The sequence below is a fragment of the Salvelinus fontinalis genome, chromosome 6 (assembly GCF_029448725.1).
Source record: "Salvelinus fontinalis isolate EN_2023a chromosome 6, ASM2944872v1, whole genome shotgun sequence".
NCBI classification, from domain to species: domain Eukaryota; kingdom Metazoa; phylum Chordata; class Actinopteri; order Salmoniformes; family Salmonidae; genus Salvelinus; species Salvelinus fontinalis.
Genome location: NC_074670.1, coordinates 76,881,024 through 76,899,043, shown reverse-complemented (window position 1 = coordinate 76,899,043; position 18,020 = coordinate 76,881,024). Strand labels below are relative to the sequence as shown.

The 18,020-nt window shown below is 40.2% G+C and overlaps 2 protein-coding genes across 2 annotated transcripts; one reads left to right on the top strand and one right to left on the bottom strand.

Moving 5' to 3' along the window:
* Nucleotides 1-483: 483 nt before the first annotated feature.
* Nucleotides 484-6,908, bottom strand: LOC129858469 (UPF0461 protein C5orf24 homolog). The gene is made up of 4 exons (XM_055927727.1): nt 6,638-6,908; nt 5,726-5,812; nt 5,409-5,456; nt 484-2,902 (listed from the first exon to the last, which is right to left on the bottom strand). Exons 1-4 carry the CDS (start codon nt 6,668-6,670, stop codon nt 2,231-2,233), a joined length of 840 nt encoding a protein of 279 aa, XP_055783702.1. The 5' UTR covers nt 6,671-6,908; the 3' UTR covers nt 484-2,230.
* A 757-nt stretch (nt 6,909-7,665) lies between these two features.
* LOC129858468 (serine/threonine-protein phosphatase 2A catalytic subunit alpha isoform-like) lies at nt 7,666-13,848 on the top strand. Its single transcript, XM_055927726.1, has 7 exons — nt 7,666-8,106; nt 8,678-8,887; nt 9,646-9,819; nt 10,760-10,849; nt 11,365-11,526; nt 11,671-11,789; nt 12,026-13,848. Exons 1-7 carry the CDS (start codon nt 8,005-8,007, stop codon nt 12,096-12,098), a joined length of 930 nt encoding a protein of 309 aa, XP_055783701.1. The 5' UTR covers nt 7,666-8,004; the 3' UTR covers nt 12,099-13,848.
* The last annotated feature ends 4,172 nt before the right edge of the window (nt 13,849-18,020 follow it).

The following is an 18,020-nucleotide window of genomic DNA, read 5'->3' as shown; positions in this document are numbered from 1 at the left end:
AAGAGAATGAACATACAATGTCAGAGGACAAAAATAAGAAAATGAGTTTAGATTTTTTTTTCTCGAAGTGGCCCACATTGTTTTTATTTTGAAATTATAGTTAAATGTGTTGTTCTTTTTTTCCTCATTCAATATTGGTTTCTCAGTTCTATGAGATTCACAACACAGGCCATATGTAATTCTAGGCCTATGTAAGACACAATACCCAGGTTTATGTACGTAAATCTTCTTAGAAAAATTATTATAGGATGCGAATATCAGGATTAAAACAGTATTCCTTATATGTATTTTAGAGTGGTTGGACATGCAATCAGTGTTTTATAACACTGTGGGGTGTTATGGGGTCCACTGGCTCATAGGGGGACCTGGACCCCATGATATGATAAGATATAGATTTGTTTGTCTGCACTTTACAAATGGAAATGATCTACACTGTTGTTTATACACTACAATATTAAAATATCAGTGACAGTCAAGACAATATCATTTTGGAATGACCATTTCACTTTAATTTTTGGTCCCACATACAAAAAACTATCTTATCGTTTTCACATAATCCACCACATAGCATTTTTTCTCCGTTGGTTAAAATGATAGTTCCTACTCAACACCATTCTGGGTTTGCTTTTTTGACTTGATAGTTAACTTGTGAGAACAAAGAATAACGGATAATACAGTACATTGAGAAGACAAAACCATTAATATTCACAAAGGGTTAGAAACAACAATTCCTTTGTTGTCAAATAAGTATTATGAGAAGTTTTCAGATGCACTGTGTTCTCGTCAGTTTATTTTTTTTAACCTTTATTTAACTAGGCAAGTCCGTTAAGAACAAATTCTTATTTACAATGACGGCCTACCCTGGCCAAATCCTCCCCTAACCTGGACGACGCTGGGCCAATTGTGCACCGCCCTTTGGGACTCCCGATCACGGCCGGTTGTGATACAGCCCGGGATCGAACTCGGGTCTGAAGTGACCCCTCTAGCACTGCGGTGGTGTGCCTTAGACCGCTGCGCCACTCGGGAGGCCCAAAAGTTCAAGCAAAATTTCAGAAAACGTGTTGTAACAATGTTATATTGCATGAAATCCTGTGTATAAATATGCTATGTATAAATACAAATAAAAAATATGTCATACCATACAACACAAAAGACACAAACACTGCCAAATGCACTCTGGGAGAAGCTTAGGATTCATGTTTTGCTAGTGTGTTTTGTGTTTCCTACTAAGATTCATGTTTTGCTAGTGTGTTTTGTGTTGTTTTCTACTAAGATTCATGTTTTGCTAGTGTGTTTTGTGTTGTTTTCTACTAAGATTCATGTTTTGCTAGTGTGTTTTGTGTTGTTACCTACTAAGATTCATGTTTTGCTAGTGTTTTGTGTTGTTTCCTACTAAGATTCATGTTTTGCTAGTGTGTTTTGTGTTGTTTTCTACTAAGATTCATGTTTTGCTAGTGTGTTTTGTGTTGTTTTCTACTCAGATTCATGTTTTGCTAGTGTGTTTTGTGTTGTTTCCTACTAAGATTCATGTTTTGCTAGTGTGTTTTGTGTCGTTTTCTACTCAGATTCATGTTTTGCTAGTGTGTTTTGTGTTGTTTCCTACTAAGATTCATGTTTTGCTAGTGTGTTTTGTGTTGTTTCCTACTAAGATTCATGTTTTGCTAGTGTGTTTTGTGTTGTTTCCTACTAAGATTCATGTTTTGCTAGTGTGTTTTGTGTTGTTTTCTACTCAGATGCATTTTCAATGTGGAAAACATCAGGAGGACAAGCAAACTACTAATGATAAAAGCACATTATATCAGAGCATAAAATAAACAGATGAATGAAAGTCAGATATTAAAACATTTAAACAACACATCAACCCTTCTCCAGACAGCGAGCATTTGACCAGATTATGATGAATAGTAGGCTATTTCTCTCATTCCTGTTTAGCTAAAGTATATTGACTGTATTTATTATATGCCTTATCATGCAATTTCGGTAAAATAAGATAACAAACTTATTGAAATAAAGAGAGCGATTTTAGTCTTTGGATAGAGACAGATTAAATGGTGACAATATCAGCAGAGTACAATTAAGAGAGGAGGAGCCATTCGTTAATAACCAGTGCCAGACATATCCAAAAGTCAACCAAAATTTTGGCTACATGAGTCCCTTCTGGTCATCAACATCCTTTAGGACAAGCACTCAAATATGATTTCTAGACAATAGATACGAGACGAAGGCAGAACTACTCGTTAGTTTCTTCCACTTTGCCAGTAGGCTCACGCGAGCCTCGTTTCTGCATCAGGGTGTAAGGGAAAGGTGCCACTTCGAAACTGGCATAGTCCAGTTTCTTTGCTCCGCCGACGCAGTTACTGAAGTCTAGTTTCTTGGTACCATCACAGCTCCCGTACTCCAGTTTCTTCAGCCGAGCCAGAGTCTTGATGCTACCAGGAGGCCTGCCAGGGCTAACCTTGTAGCCCGCCGCTTTGGTCGTACCCAAGGGCCTGCCGGGACTGGTCTTGAACCCCGCAGCTTTCGTGGTCCCCAACGGACGTCCGGTGCTTGTCCGGTAACCGGCTGACTTAGTGGTCCCCGAGGGTCTCCCTCTACGGCCGGACTTGACGACACTTCCTTTCTTTTTCTTGGAGCTCTCTGGCCCAGTTGGAGCCTCACCGGGCCCTTGGATCCTCACTGCCTGAGGGTGGAACTCATTCTGGGTCTCTTGTTGCATTTGACAGGGCATGGGCTTGTGCAGGTTTGGGTGGGGTAGCTGTAGAGTAGGGGGTGGGGGCGAAGGGTAGAATTTGTTGGATTGCGAGCTACATAAGTCAAAGTGGCTGGTTGGGTGTTGACATTCCTCTGCAAGGCCACTCATGCAATAGTCATTGCTGCTGCTAGTGACTTGGTGCATCATTTTCTGTTGAGGGGTACAAATGAAAGGGAAACAGGTTTAGAGTCATTGAATTGGTAGGTGTGACACAGACTTACGAGCATGCACATAAACACACACACACAATAAGAACCTAAGTTGGTGATGCACATCACTATGTAATGCATATGTTATAAAGTATCTATTCTATGTGCAAACATCTTGTCCAACATTATTAATTAGAACAGGCTATTGTTGCAAAACCATATCGGCGGTGTTAATACAATACGCAACGTAGTGTCTCGCTATTATGCGTTTACAACCCAATAATACAACAGCTGTATAAATGGGACAATGGGCGCTACTACAACGAAATACCACGAAGAAAACGGCTGAATTTGCAAGTACATTTTGAGAACATTAAAAAAACACAAACCTCATTTGTAGGCGGATCATAGAATGCAAAGGGTTAAATATGAAACATATTTTCCATTCTTGACCGCCATAACATCCTAAAAACGCATGTATTCTACGCCTTATATTCCATGGATATTAACTTGATCCTGGATGACATTATGCGCCGGGTATTTCATATTTATTTATTCTTCTAGGACAGAGGTTTAAACGAGAAAGGCAGCCATTTTCCTCAGTTTTTTTTCTTTTATAAAATAGGAGGGGCTCAAAGCGCAGGCGCGCCAGACTTTAAGGAAACCTAGCAGCCCTATAAAGACATTTAATATAATAAAAAATGGCATGTAATCCAGTCATAATTTCGATCAAGAATATAGGATATGGTGTATTTTGTTTGTAACCTTTGTTTTGAAATCGTGGACATTGCGTCCAGGAAATGAGTTAACAGTTTTGAAACAGTTTTAGAAACGGGCGTCACTAGTGACAGCCAGTCATAAACCCCGCCTATTTTTACGTCTCTTCCTAAAATGGGATTTTAAACCTTAACAATTAAACCTAACAGTAACCACACTGCTAACCTTATGCCTAACCGTAACCTCATATTAAGACCAAAAAGCTAATTTGTGTTTTCATAACATTTTACGATATAGGTAATTTTGACTTTGCGGCTGTGGTAACTAGTCGGAACCTTTATAAACAGAGGTTTATCAATACTGTACTTTCAGTAGGTGGTAGTATAACAATGACAAACATTAAGTACAGGATTAAAAACTTGCTTGATCTACTAAACCGTGTAACATAACTACATTTGACCTGACGTTAGTGGGAAAGCAATCTAATTTACAGAACTCACATCAGTTTTTCTGTACAGTTTCATACATATTCACATTTCAGTCACATCGCTAGTTCTTCACTGTCTGATTGTCAAACAGCAGTTTTCCTCTGTGAAACTGTAAACAAATATTTTTGTGCAATATTTTCTACACACATTTCTTTGACTGCATCCACAAATCAACTAGCCTCACTCTTTACGAGGCTACAAATCAACTAGCCTCACTCTTTACGAGGCTACAAATCAACTAGCCTCGCTCTGGCTTTACGAGGCTACTAGTCTCACAAAAGCTTAACGAAGCTACAAATCAACTAGCTTCGCTCTGGCTACAAATAAACTCCCAAAAACAGACAAATCCAGTGTTTTTTTAATAATACATCATATTTAATATGAGCTACATGTTGTGTGTATGAACTGACATGTGATCTAGGTGGATGTCATAAGGTGAATGCACCAATTTGTAAGTCGCTCTGGATAAGAGCGTCTGCTAAATGACTTAAATGTAAATGTAAATGTTGTTGTGTGTATGAACTGACACGTGACCTACATGTTGCGTGTATGAACTGACATATGTGACCTACTGGTTGTGTGTATGAACTGACATATGATCTACTTGTTGTGTGTATGAACTGACATGTGACCTACTGGTTGTGTGTATGAACTGACATGTGATCTACTTGTTGTGTGTATGAACTGACATGTGACCTACATGTTGTGTGTATGAACTGACATGTGACCTACATGTTGTGTGTATGAACTGACACGTGACCTACTTGTTGAGTGTATGAACTGACATGTATGTGGAACTGATAGATACACTATATGTTCATGTTTTTAAATGTATGTAAATTGTAAAGTCTTTTGTCTGTAATGTATTTTTCGTTATGTTTCAGACCCCAGTAAGACTAGCTGTCGCCATCGGCGTTGACTAACAGGGATTCTAATAAATTAAATCAAACATGACAACAGAAAGACTAAATTTACTGTAATACTTTGTACTGTTAAGCTTAAAGCTGGGAAGCAATAATACACATAGGTAAGGCATTTCCCCGTAGCATTGTTCCACTAGTCATTCATTCCCTATTGAGTTCACAGGACTTCGGTCCAGTTGAATAAGCAAAATGTTTAAAACAAAAAAAATACCCCCAAATGGCACCCTATTCCCTCAGCCTGGTCTCGTAGCCCTTAATAGCTCTACATACTGTAGGGAGTATGGTGTCATTTGGGACACAACCCTATGCCAATTATTAGGTCTCCCTAATGATCTTGGTCCATTTCTGGATCTTTGTCTTGGTAAACATGTCGACATACTTGTCCCTGACGCTGACTGTCATTCCACCCAGGATGGAGGGAGTCAGGCTGGGTAGAGAGAGAACAGAGAAGACATTAAGACTTGAAGCAGCATGTACAAACCAGCTCATAATCACTATATTAATCACTATATTTCACAGACTTTATGGTGAGGATTTTAGTCAGGAGTAACAAGAAATGTAACCCCTAAAATGTCAACGTTTCTGATTCTGTAGGTGGACAGTGATTCCATTATTCTTTCATCCACTGTGGCTTGGTGTTACGTATATTTAGTATTAGCTATTCAGTAGTATCCTCTGGGAGTTCCTAGTTCCTACCTTAGTCTCCAGCTTGAGCGTCTTTCCTTTGGCCAAGATGCCATTCAGAGCAACTCTCAGGTCTTTGAGGTTGGCAGCATCCAGAGGCTGGGAAAGAGACACAGGATTAAGAAAATGTCAAATACATGCAAATCATTCATCTGCAAATGATCAAGCCCTGTAAATATAAAACCTGTAAATTACATTTTACTGAGAAACTAGGCGTAGAAACCCATTAACTGTAGATGTGTTGGTTGTTACCAGTGTTGGGGAGTAGTGAACTACAAATAGTTCAACTAGTAATTTCATTACATTTTGCAGTATCTTGGTGGTAGTTTAACTAAATTCAAATATTGATACTGTTTTCAGTAGTTCATTATTTTTTTGCCATGTAGTGGTGTTTTCAGCATCAGACCTTTCTAATTCTCACTTGAAACATCGTTTTTGTGTTTAATAGGCTGAATTACACTTTCTGTTAACATCTGACTTTTGAGTGATAATATTCTTGCAATTTGTAGTCAATTACATTTTAGATATGATAATTTTTCACGAAGTAGTTTGGATGTAGTGAAATACTTTTTCAAAGTAACTTTATAGTAGTAAACTATATTTTTCTTATGGGTAACTTTAGTGTAACTTAACTTATTCCAGTTTGGAGTAATTGGTAGCTTAGTAAAGTACATTTTCAGAGTAGCTTCCCTAACACTGGTTGTTACATTGTATCAAGCTTGATCATTCATTCAATTAGTTTTGTTACTGCTATAGTGTCAGGCAGGTCTGTCAAAACTAATGACTGGTCAAAACATAAGTCTTCGTGGACGCGAGCTGCACCGATTTCAAAGTGACGATGTACCTAGGGTTTAAGTGAAGAGGTTCAGCTAACTATATGTTATTTTACAACAGAAAATAAACGTTAAATATTGAACGTCTTACCTGCTGTCCTCCTTGCCTCAAAAGTGCTTCCATTTTTTCCTGGGAAGTGCCACCCGGGTACCTTGGGGACGTCGCTATCCTAAACCCTAACCTTAACCCCTACTACAGTTCCCTAACCTTAACCATAACCTCAATTCTTACCTTAACCATTTAAAATGTAAAATTCAATGGAGTAACCTCGGATTTGGGACGTCTCAAGGAACCAGGATTGCATGGACCATTTCTCATACCGCTGACTAGGGTGAACCTCAATGCGCATGCGTGTGTCATAAACATTAGAAGCCGCTTAAAATTCTGGATTGTTGCTTTTGCATCCTGCCAGTCCGTTGTATTTATTCTCTGTGAATTATTATATATTTTTTATACCATTTATTTCAGCTTGATAACCTGCATGCACAGTAGTCATGTGCATTTGAATAGTAGTAGATCTATTCACACTATTATCCACAATATTCATGGTATTTATTGTGATAGATTTATTATTTTAATACCGAGAGCACATTGTAGTTCTCATTCGCAACCACACGGTGGCAGCAAAGCCCAGATGAAGGGGACGGGTGAGGTACGTCGACCAATGACGTAAACGCAGCAAGACCGGGGGATTTCGTTTATCTGACTCGGGTTACCCCGGTGTGAGAAATTTGAATGGGTGAAAAGTGATTGCATTTGTTTTGGAACCGGGCTGGCTCCCGAGCGTGAGCCAGGTGCCCAGCTCTGGCCGCCCGCGAAGTCGGCTCAAAACAAAAGTGACGTAATTAAACACGTTGTGGAGGGATGAGTTGGATTCTGTGTTTTCACATGCAAAAGTGATACAAAAAATGATGTATCTGCCTTCCCAATCGTAGTTTGAAAATTCAAACATTTATTTTATGGAAAAGAGATGTATGTACTGGACGATGCACCATGCTGCCTTGTTGACATCCTGACAGAGAGACGCAGAGTAATGTTTGATTTGAGTATTGCGCTCCTCCCTCCCCGGTTTCGCCTGATGATGTGAGGGAGCGTTTCCCTGTTCATCCCGGGCCAGTGTAATAGAACTCTCTCATTGATTGTTGCTCGGTGAAGAAGCAGGGTTGGGTCCACGGAATTTCATACAGAGCCAGTTTTCTGCAACTGCGGCTGTACCACGCATTTCTTTAGCTATTTCAGATAAACAGGATATCGAGGCGCATGCAGCGCTTATTTTTAACGAGTAGCTAGCTAGTAGGGAGGTTGAACCAATTTTAAGCAGTGTCGGTGACCTAGCTAGCTCGTGCATTCATTTTCGACGAAAGCAAAAAGAGTGCGAATGACGAGAACGCATTAGCTAAATTAGTTTTCAATAGGTAACCTAACTAGGTCGTTTGCTAGCTGAAATATAACCAGACATGGACGACAAGTCATTCACTAAGGAATTGGATGGGTGGATTGAGCAACTCGGCGAATGCAAGCAGCTCTCGGAAAATCAAGTCAAAGCCCTTTGCGAAAAGGTAATTTTAACCCGTTTAATTCGAATGATATTGCAAGCCCTTGCCCGGAAAACTAGCTTAGCTAATATTTGCTGTGTTAGTTGTTTAACAGTTAGCTAATGCTAGCTGTCTATCTTAAATTGCTCATTGGTCCGAGTACGGTTAATTTCCCCACCGGCTATTGTTTGTTACTGCTAGTTAGTTACTTACTAGCTAGCGACATTATTCTGAAAATGGCGGCGGAGCCTATTGCTATTACATCCACTGTGGGGTTGGCTGACATGCATTGACTGAATAGCAGTGATGTTGTATTTTTATATGAATGCGTTTGTAAATTTCAGCTTGATGTCCTTGATGTTCTTACGCTCCGTTCTGGCTTGTTGCAGTTTAATTTCCAAGTGTGCCCCTTGGGTATCAACTACCGTATATAGTTAGAGCTTAAAAATATGTATGCATTTTATAAATATAGTACTCAAACAAGAAATAACATACACAGACCCGAACTCCCGCTCTTCCCCTCTGTATACCCGATTTCCCCCATCCTGTGTTTAAATTCCTAACCCCAAACTCTTATGTCTCATTTCCTTCTCAGGCCAAAGAGATCCTGACGAAGGAGTCTAACGTGCAGGAGGTGAGATGTCCGGTCACCGTGTGCGGAGATGTCCACGGCCAGTTCCATGACTTGGTGGAGCTGTTTAAAATCGGAGGGAAGTCTCCGGACACCAACTACCTCTTCATGGGAGACTATGTGGACAGGGGCTACTACTCTGTAGAGACAGTTAGCCTCCTAGTATCTCTCAAGGTAAACATAGACAAATGTTTTAGAGCAGGAAAGGGCAACTTTAATGGGGGTGGGCGCCCCCCCCCCCCAACATCTGATTTCATCATGAGGGGCTGCAGTGGATTTGCCTGATGACTCAGAATTAATTCTTCTAAGTAATTTCATGCAATTTTGCCATAGGGTTGACAGAAATGGCCCCTGGACGGTGTTCGGCCATGGTTAATACAAGTTTAGATCGCCTAGTCAGCTAACTTACCAATCAATTTTTTTTTTTTAGCTTGCATGGATTAATTGAGTGACTGTTAGTGACACATAACAAGAGAGAAACTGCTGATGCACGACCACCATTTTGTTTTTAATTGAAGCTTGATTATTGTAATTCTCAACAGTAAGTTGAGACCCTGACTGAGTTCCTATTGATACACGGGACCTACAAAATGCCTGTGGCTCGCCAGTTGCCCATTCCTGTTTCAGAGTGTACTCTAAAATAGCTTCGGCTGATTCCTTTCTGATATTGCTTAGTGTATTTTGCACAGGGAAAAACCGCAACAAGGCTAAAACTCAAACTGGTGGTGGAGGCCAGTAGGTCTACAGGGAGGACAGCCTACTGATATAACACAGGATAAGATTCATTGCTGCTACTGTAAATGTCGTCGTCAACCTTTAACCATGTCTGGTTGACGCGAGAACAGAAGATGCAGTCACTTTGAATGTAATGTCTTGTTATGCGCTTTTTGTCCTATCCAGAGATGTGTTAATAATTGTTTTTGTTTTTCCAGGTTCGGTACCGTGAGCGAATCACAATCCTTCGAGGGAACCACGAGAGCAGACAGATCACCCAGGTGTACGGCTTCTACGACGAGTGTTTAAGGAAATATGGAAACGCCAACGTCTGGAAGTACTTCACAGACTTATTTGATTATCTGCCCCTAACTGCACTGGTAGATAACCAGGTGAGATATTAGTTGTTTAAGGTGCATTATGCAGAAATCACTCTGTTAGAATTCTTTGCAACCATGAAATGGCAGTTTGCCTAGTTTCAGTTTATGTAACAAAACCAGCAGGCCGTTGTGTAGAGAATCATCGTACCATCTAAACTACTGTGAAATATATTTTCCATAACCAAAAATATAGTTTTTTTTTTTTTTTTGCTGTTTGAAGCGAATCAAAACCGACAGTAAAAGGCGCACAGTCGAAACTTAAGAACGGGAAGCGTAGAAATGGTGCACACAGAACAGATCTACCACTTCTTAGGCATGGTTTCAATGAGAAAAACAGCTCTATAACTCACTTCTATGTGAATTTGGTCGTGTTGCCCCCCAAAAAAAGTGACATATTTTAATGTATCACTTATGTATTTATTAGTGCATTACACAAGTGTCTTTGCTTGGATCCTTGAAGAGCGCTATATGAAACTCTTGTACTATTAGGATCTCTGTTATGGAGGAGAGGAGATTCAGCATCAAAGGGGACAATGGAATTCAATAAAAAGCTTTTTTTTTTTTTTATTGCTACAAATAGAACCAACTATTTTCGGCTTTTGACCTTCATCAAAAACCATGATGAAGGATGAACGCCGGACCGCATTGGTTCTACTTTAAGCAACAATTTTTTTTTTTTTTTTTTAATTCTATTGTCCGTGTTATTGAATCTCCTCTCCTTCAGTTTGCTCCTCAATTCCTGCACCGTGGTTGGAGAGGTCTCTTCCTTGATCACTACTGTTATTACATGACCATGCAATTCAGCAGCAATGTGCTGTACAATACAGATGTAAAAAAAATTTAAACCTACAACCCAACACAGTGTTAGATGGTATTTTCAGCCTTAATGATTTGATTCGTTCTTACACATTTTAGATGGAAATGTCCTAATTGACTTGTTGTTCCTCTGCAGATCTTCTGTCTCCACGGTGGACTGTCCCCCTCAATAGACACATTGGAACACATCAGAGCGCTGGATCGCTTACAGGAAGTTCCTCATGAGGTCAGCTCACTTCCACGTTCCTAGAAACGACGTCCAATCTTCATATTACCATGCTAGTTAGAATGCATGCCCAGTATGTTGTTTCATAATATTGACTTACTTGACTTCAACCTCTTGGTCCCTTGGGAGCATAGGGCGTCCACCCTGCTCTCCACCTCACTCACTTCTATGTGACAGCTTTTGCCTCTAGCCAGGAAATCCCTGCTTTGTTCAGTTCATGTAGAGTGAAGAGTTTCCAGTTGTTCAGCGTCTTCATAGTGTGGATATTCAACCACTGGAGTCTGTAAGCCCTGACGTTGTATAGCAGATGTTTAATCTGTTCCATGGACTTCTGGCCAACCAGTCACTACTCGTCTCACAGTTGTAATATGCACTTAGCAAACACCTTTGATAAAATCATGTGGTGACACTCTGTGTTGCAGCCTGACCTCACCAATATGGCCACCTTATTCACATCATGTGGTGTTCACTGTATTGTTGACCTTACTAACATGGCCACTGTCTCCCTCTTCCAGGGTCCGATGTGTGACCTGCTGTGGTCAGACCCCGATGACCGGGGCGGCTGGGGCATCTCTCCCCGCGGTGCCGGCTACACCTTTGGACAAGACATCTCGGAGACCTTCAACCATGCGAACGGACTCACCCTGGTCTCCAGAGCTCACCAGCTGGTCATGGAGGTACAGTGGCATGTTTTTAAGTGCTGGAAATTATATATTTTTATACCAAAATGCAGACCGTCTTTTTGTATTTGCATGATTTCATGTTTTAGATTGTCTTATTCCTAGATGTACCTCTGGTTTACTGAGTGTTTGTTTTGACAGGGTTATAACTGGTGCCATGACCGCAACGTGGTGACTATCTTCAGTGCACCCAATTACTGCTATCGCTGTGGAAACCAGGCTGCCATCATGGAGCTGGATGACACACTCAAGTACTCCTTGTAAGTAATCACTTCAAAATATAAGTATTCACTTCAGAATAAAATTCCCCTTGACAATTCTTTACTTTAGCTTTATTGTTAAACTCCATACATTGGAAATTGTAACGAGTAGATAAATGAGTTAGCAAGCTTCCTTTTCTCATCTTGATTGATGAAAAGAAGCGAACCCTCTATTAGTTGTAACGTCGCTCCAAGGCCTCGTATCAGATATGTGACTGTCTGTGTTTCTATTCCAGCCTTCAGTTCGACCCCGCCCCTCGCAGAGGTGAACCCCATGTGACCCGCCGCACTCCTGACTACTTCCTGTAAAAGATCCCAATGCCTGTGAAGTATTGCTATAGATTCTTCTTAGTGAAGATGTGGGAGAAGGGAGTAACCAACCATCGGTATAGAGTTGTGACAAAGTAAGCATCCATCAATCCATGGACCAAAATGTGTGCCATAATTTCACAATGCAAAATGGGGGAAAAAATGTCACATTCATCTTTAAAGAAGACCACACAACCGACACCCACCACAGTCCATGGAACCAGTTCCTTCTCTCTCTGTGCATGATGTTGTATTTATCTCTGAAAATGATTCTTCATTGTAAAGATTACAGTGTACTATATAGTAATAGGGTGCCATTTTGGAAGCAGACAGTCTCATAGTACCTGCTGGTTTTGTCAGGAAAAAGATCTGCTTTGAATGAATTAATCTGCTGAGATTAAGGCTTAAATGTAACCCTTGTGGTAGGAACATAATTATAGTATAGAAAAGTTTTGGTAAATTTAACTCGGCATGGCCTCAAACTGGAAGGTTGCAGTAAACATGTTATGTTGTGAACATTTTTCTAACAGAAATTCAATGGCTTTTTTTTTGTGTGTGAATTTTAAATCATTGTTTTCAAAGTTGGTTGGGCGCTGGAAGGAATTGAATTCTTCTTTCTCTTTGCACTTTTTGTATTTAATGTTTATCATGACACTGACAAACTACAGCATTCTGTGGTACGCTGCACTCATAGGATTCAGACCCCTTGGCTTTTTCCACATTTTGTTACGTTACAGCCTTATTCTAAAATGGATTACATACATTTTCTTCCTCGTCAATCTACACACAACACCACATAATGACATTACAATACCGCATAATGACAAAGTGAAGAGAAAAAAATAAGACATTTTTGCACACAAAAAAATAAAATTATAACAAATACCCTATTTACGTAAGTAGTCAGACCCTTTGCTATGAGGCTTGAAATTGAGCTCAGGTGCATCCTGTTTTCATTTAACATCCTTGAGATGTTTCAACAACTTGGGAGTCCACCTGTGGTAAATTCAATTGATTGGACATGATTTGGAAAGGCACACACCTGTCTATATATGGTCCAACAGATGACGTCGGAGCAAAAACCAAGCCATAAGGTCGAAGGAATTGTCCTAGAGCTCCAAGACAGGATTGTGCCGAGGCACAAGTTTGGAACCACCAAGACTCTTCCTAGAGCTGGCGGCCTGGCCAAACTGAGCAATCGGGGGAGAAGGGCCTTGGTCAGGGAGGTGACCAAGAACCCAATGGTCACTCTGACAGAGCTCTAGAGTTCCTCTGTAAAGATGGGAGCGCCTTCCAGAAGGACCACCTTCTCTGCAGCAGTCCACCAATCAGGCATTTATGGTAGTGTTGCCGGACGGAAGCCATTTCACAATACAAGGCACATGACGACTTTTCCAAATGCACCTTAAGGTCTCTCAGACCATGAGAATCAAGGTTCTCTGGTCTGATGAAACCAAGATTGAACTCTTTGGCCTGAATGCCAAGCGTCATATCTGGAGGAAATCCATTTTAAAATAAGGCTGTAATGTAACAAAATGTGGGAAAAGTTAAGGGGTCTGAAATACTTTCTGAATGCACTGTATATTTCACCCCCAGCAAATAGCTTTTCTGTCACTCACCTGTCCATTCGTTGAGTAAAACCTATTTCAGATGAACAGAGGAACACCTGTACAAAATGACATCCCTTGTTTTAGATAACTTTCTGTTTTGCAGCCTCCGCTATATAATAAAGATTGAATTTGTTCCTTCATTGCTTTGTCCTGTATGGTTCTTAGGAGCTCTGCGTGGCACAGAGGCAAGTGTGACCTTTGACTTTCAGAACGACTTTGCCCCTTGATCAAATACAATTTTATTTGTCACGTACACCTGGTTAGCAGATGTTAATGTGAGTGTAGCAGAATGCTTGTGCTTTTAGTTCTGACCGTGCAGTAATATCTAACAAGTAATCTAACAATTTCACAACAACTACCTTATACACACAAGTGTAAAGGAATGAATAAGAATATGTACATAAAAATATATGGATGAGCGATGGCCGAACGGCATAGGCAAGATGCAGTAGATGGTATAGAGTACAGTAAATACAAGGTCGACAAGGTCAAATGATTACGTTAGTGATAGAAAGATGCCCAAGTTTTCGAGTTGGATTCATATTCAAAATGATTTTTGACAGTTTGAGCTTGTTTTTTTCCTGAGTTCCCAGTTGTCTTGAAGGCACTGAAGTTAGAAAACTGAGATTTCCGAGTTCCCAGTTGTCTTGAACGCAGCGTATGTCCCAGGTATTATAAGGACAGATATTTGCCTAGACACTAGAGCAGGGGTGTCAAACTCATTGTCTGTGGTATTTTGTTTTTTTCCTTTCAATTAAGACCTAGACAACCAGGTGAGGGAAGTTCTTTACTAAGACCTACCAGGTGAGGGAAGTTCTTTACTAAGACCTAGACAACCAGGTGAGGGGCATTCCTTACTGAGAACCAGACAACCAGTCGAGGGAAGTTCTTTACTAAGACCCAGACAACCAGGTGAGGGGAGTTCTTTACTAAGACCTACCAGGTGAGCGGAGTTCTTTACTAAGACCTAGACAACCAGGTGAGGGGAGTTTACTAAGACCTACCAGGTGAGGGGAGTTCCTTACTAAGATCTAGACAACCAGGTGATGGGAGTTCCTTACTAAGACCTACCAGGTGAGGGGAGTTCTTTACTAAGACCTACCAGGTGAGGGGAGTTCTTTACTAAGACCTACCAGGTGAGGGGAGTTCTTTACTAAGACCTAGACAACCAGGTGAGGGGAGTTCTTTACTAAGACCTACCATGTGAGGGGAGTTCCTTACTAAGACCTAGACAACCAGGTGAGGGGAGATCTTTACTAAGACCTACCAGGTGAGGGGAGTTCTTTACTAAGACCTACCAGGTGAGGGGAGTTCTTTACTAAGACCTACCAGGTGAGGGGAGTTCTTTACTAAGACCTACCATGTGAGGGGAGTTCCTTACTAAGACCTAGACAACCAGGTGAGGGGAGATCTTTACTAAGACCTACCAGGTGAGGGGAGTTCCTTACTAAGACCTACCAGGTGAGGGGAGTTCCTTACTAAGACCTACCAGGTGAGGGGAGTTCTTTACTAATTAGAGACCTTAATTCATCGAGTACAAGCCCCCCAGGACCGACTTTGTGAAACCCTGCGCTAGAGTCCAATGTCACCTCTATTAGCAATGACTAACCAGCTGATGCTTTGTCCTACTTCTGAGTGAGAATGAGTCATCTGTGCTCCCAAAACAGACCACTAGATGGCAGTAAAAGTCGCTAAATTCATACCTTGCTTTATTGTTTGCACTGTAAGGTACTAAGGGGTAACTGCCCCACCCCCCCCTGTAATTCCACAAGATGTCACCAAATTATTTCCACAACACTTCCCTACCTGCCACTGCTCTTGCTCAACAAAAATGTCCTTTATGACATCACAACTTTTGGAGATATTTCAACACAACTAATTTGTGGTAAATTGATCAAGTTGTAGATATATGCCAATGAAGTTAGATCTATAATTGTTTTTTTTAAATATACAAGTAGGAAAGCCTTAAGCTAAATAATACCCTTGTTTAGAGAGAACAATGTCTATAATTTTTTTGTAAACTAGTAATATGTTGAATGAGTGTGTTGAGCAGTCCCCCCTCCCCCCAAACTGGATTTATTTTTAGGTTTATGATTATGAATGTGTTTTTACCTGTCATTTTAGACAATGACTATCCCAGTTAGCACTAGTTTATGCGAACTTGCTATCTAGCAACTTCACTAGCAGTAAATGCTAGCCAGCGATCTAGTTAGTATAAACTGTTAGGGGTGCTAGCTAGCAACCTTACTACCAGATCGTCTGAGGTAAAATACATCAAAAAGAAAACGTAACTTAATTGCAGTTGTAAATGTATCCACCAGTGACTGATATTATTTTTTTTTTTTTTAGACAAGTAACAGTTAATGTTACTTATAGCATTTTAGCTATTTTACACAGCATTTTATGTCATATAGCTAGATAGCTAGCTACGTTAAAAAAAAGCTTTTCAATTGGCATCTCTCCCCCTGTTTTCAGTCACAGGTGGGGACTGGATTAGGTGTGAGCAGTGCAGGAGGCGGGCTCATGAATTGTGCTCCAATTTTACTGGGGATAGCTTAATTTGTGACCTATGTACAAATTAGAATCGTGCAATAGCAGAGCATAAGAGAGTTGCCACATCAATGTTACGCTGAATAAATTAGTTATTGTTATTTGATGTTATATTCCAATGTTATTTAATGTTCTTAGTTATAATCCATTTCACTATTATATTCTAAGTAATATTTTTTGTTTATTATTAAAAACAACTATTGAATATATTTTTCTCCTGAGTGTAATTTTAAAGACTGCTGGGATTACCATGGTACTTAAAAAAAATGGCACCTTTTCAAAAAAATTATATTTCAATAAATAACAAAAAAATTGATTTCCCTTTATAGTTTATTCGCCTAAGCATGACCTTTATCCACTACCATTTTTTTCCCCAAACGTTGCTTTTTTTTGTGTCAGCAATTAGACATTGTTCTTAAGGGGGCTAGTTACCTCCTACTACCCTATCACTTTCACTAGTCCAGCCTCCAGTTAGATAGGCCTATGACTAAGGCTGCAAAGATTGGGTGGATAAGTTAACATTTGAATAGGTTTATTAGAGTGTATTTTTACATATGATTGAAAATATGTTAGTTAATGTTTCTCTATGGTTCCATTTAATTAGTATTTTGTAAAATCAAAGGCCCAGTGTACAGCAGCCTACAACTGATTTACAACAGTACAATCCATTAGGTCTGTGTTAAAAGAGCTGACTATTGGAAAACCAGCTTTCCTTCCGCTGCCCTTGATGTTGAACATTACCCCTCCCCCATTATCTGGGGCAAAAGTGAAAGCAACATACACGGCAATTTCAATTACAAGCCAAGTTATACACGCTGCCATGCACTCTATCAAACCATATCAGACCGTTACGGGCCATATAAGGCGGCGTTTAGACAGGCAGCCCAATTCGGATCTTTTTTTAACTAATTGGCATTTTGACTAATCAGATCAGCTCTTGAAAAGACCTGATGTAAAAAGATCTGGTGTGCTTGGTAAAAATACAATTTTGTGGAAAAATATCAGAATTGGGCTGCTTGTGTAAACGCTTTTTGTTGGCTTTGTAGTGTTTCCTCTTCTACAAAGGAGCAAGCCCCAGTCTTGTATAATCAGTGGACGTTTATATTGCTTCAAATATAGGGAGTCTACTGATGATGCGCATAATGCAGTGATTCTGCTTCCTGATATTCTTCAACGACAGCTCATGGAGATAGGCCCAGAACTAGATAATACAAAGGGAAAAAAGCTGATATATTTCAAGGTTGTATTGGGGCTCCCGAGTGGTGCAGCGGTCTAAGGCACTGCATCTCAGCGCGAGAGTGGTCACTACAGTCCCAGGTTCGATTCCAGGCTGTATCACATCCGTCCTTATTTGGGAGTCCCAATTTCAGTCCCAATTTGCCCAGCGTCGTCCGGGGTAGGCCGTCATTGTAAATGTGAATTTGTTCTTAACTGATTTGCCTGGTTAAGTACATGTTATTGTCGTCAATTATCTATCTGTTCCGCAAAAATAGTAAGGTGAAGTTAGCGCACATAACCAAACACTAGTGACTACCCTAAAAATATTAGCAAATAAAAGTCCTTGTCTGAGAAAAAAACTATGAACTCGGGAGCCCCAAAACAATAACTTTTAAATTATGATAAACCTGGCCATGAACATTTTTGGGTATGGAGCAAGAATATTTGACATTTATATGATCTGGACTCCTATAAAAATCGAGATATTGATATTTTGGCCTGTTTATTTGCATTGATTTAATGTTCGGCATTTATTGTGAAAGGA

Bases quoted from the DNA above. Each gene is read 5' to 3' on its own strand.
- LOC129858469 (XM_055927727.1), bottom strand. From the start codon at position 6,670: ATGGAAGCACTTTTGAGGCAAGGAGGACAGCAG. The intron at 5,813-6,637 runs GTAAGACGTTCA...TCTCTTTCCCAG, and splicing joins TGAGGCAAGGAGGACAGCAG to CCTCTGGATGCTGCCAACCT. The intron at 5,457-5,725 runs GTAGGAACTAGG...CTCTCTACCCAG, and splicing joins CGCTCAAGCTGGAGACTAAG to CCTGACTCCCTCCATCCTGG.
- LOC129858468 (XM_055927726.1), top strand. From the start codon at position 8,005: ATGGACGACAAGTCATTCACTAAGGAATTGGATGGGTGGATTGAGCAA. The intron at 10,850-11,364 runs GTCAGCTCACTT...TCCCTCTTCCAG, and splicing joins TACAGGAAGTTCCTCATGAG to GGTCCGATGTGTGACCTGCT. The intron at 11,527-11,670 runs GTACAGTGGCAT...TTGTTTTGACAG, and splicing joins CTCACCAGCTGGTCATGGAG to GGTTATAACTGGTGCCATGA.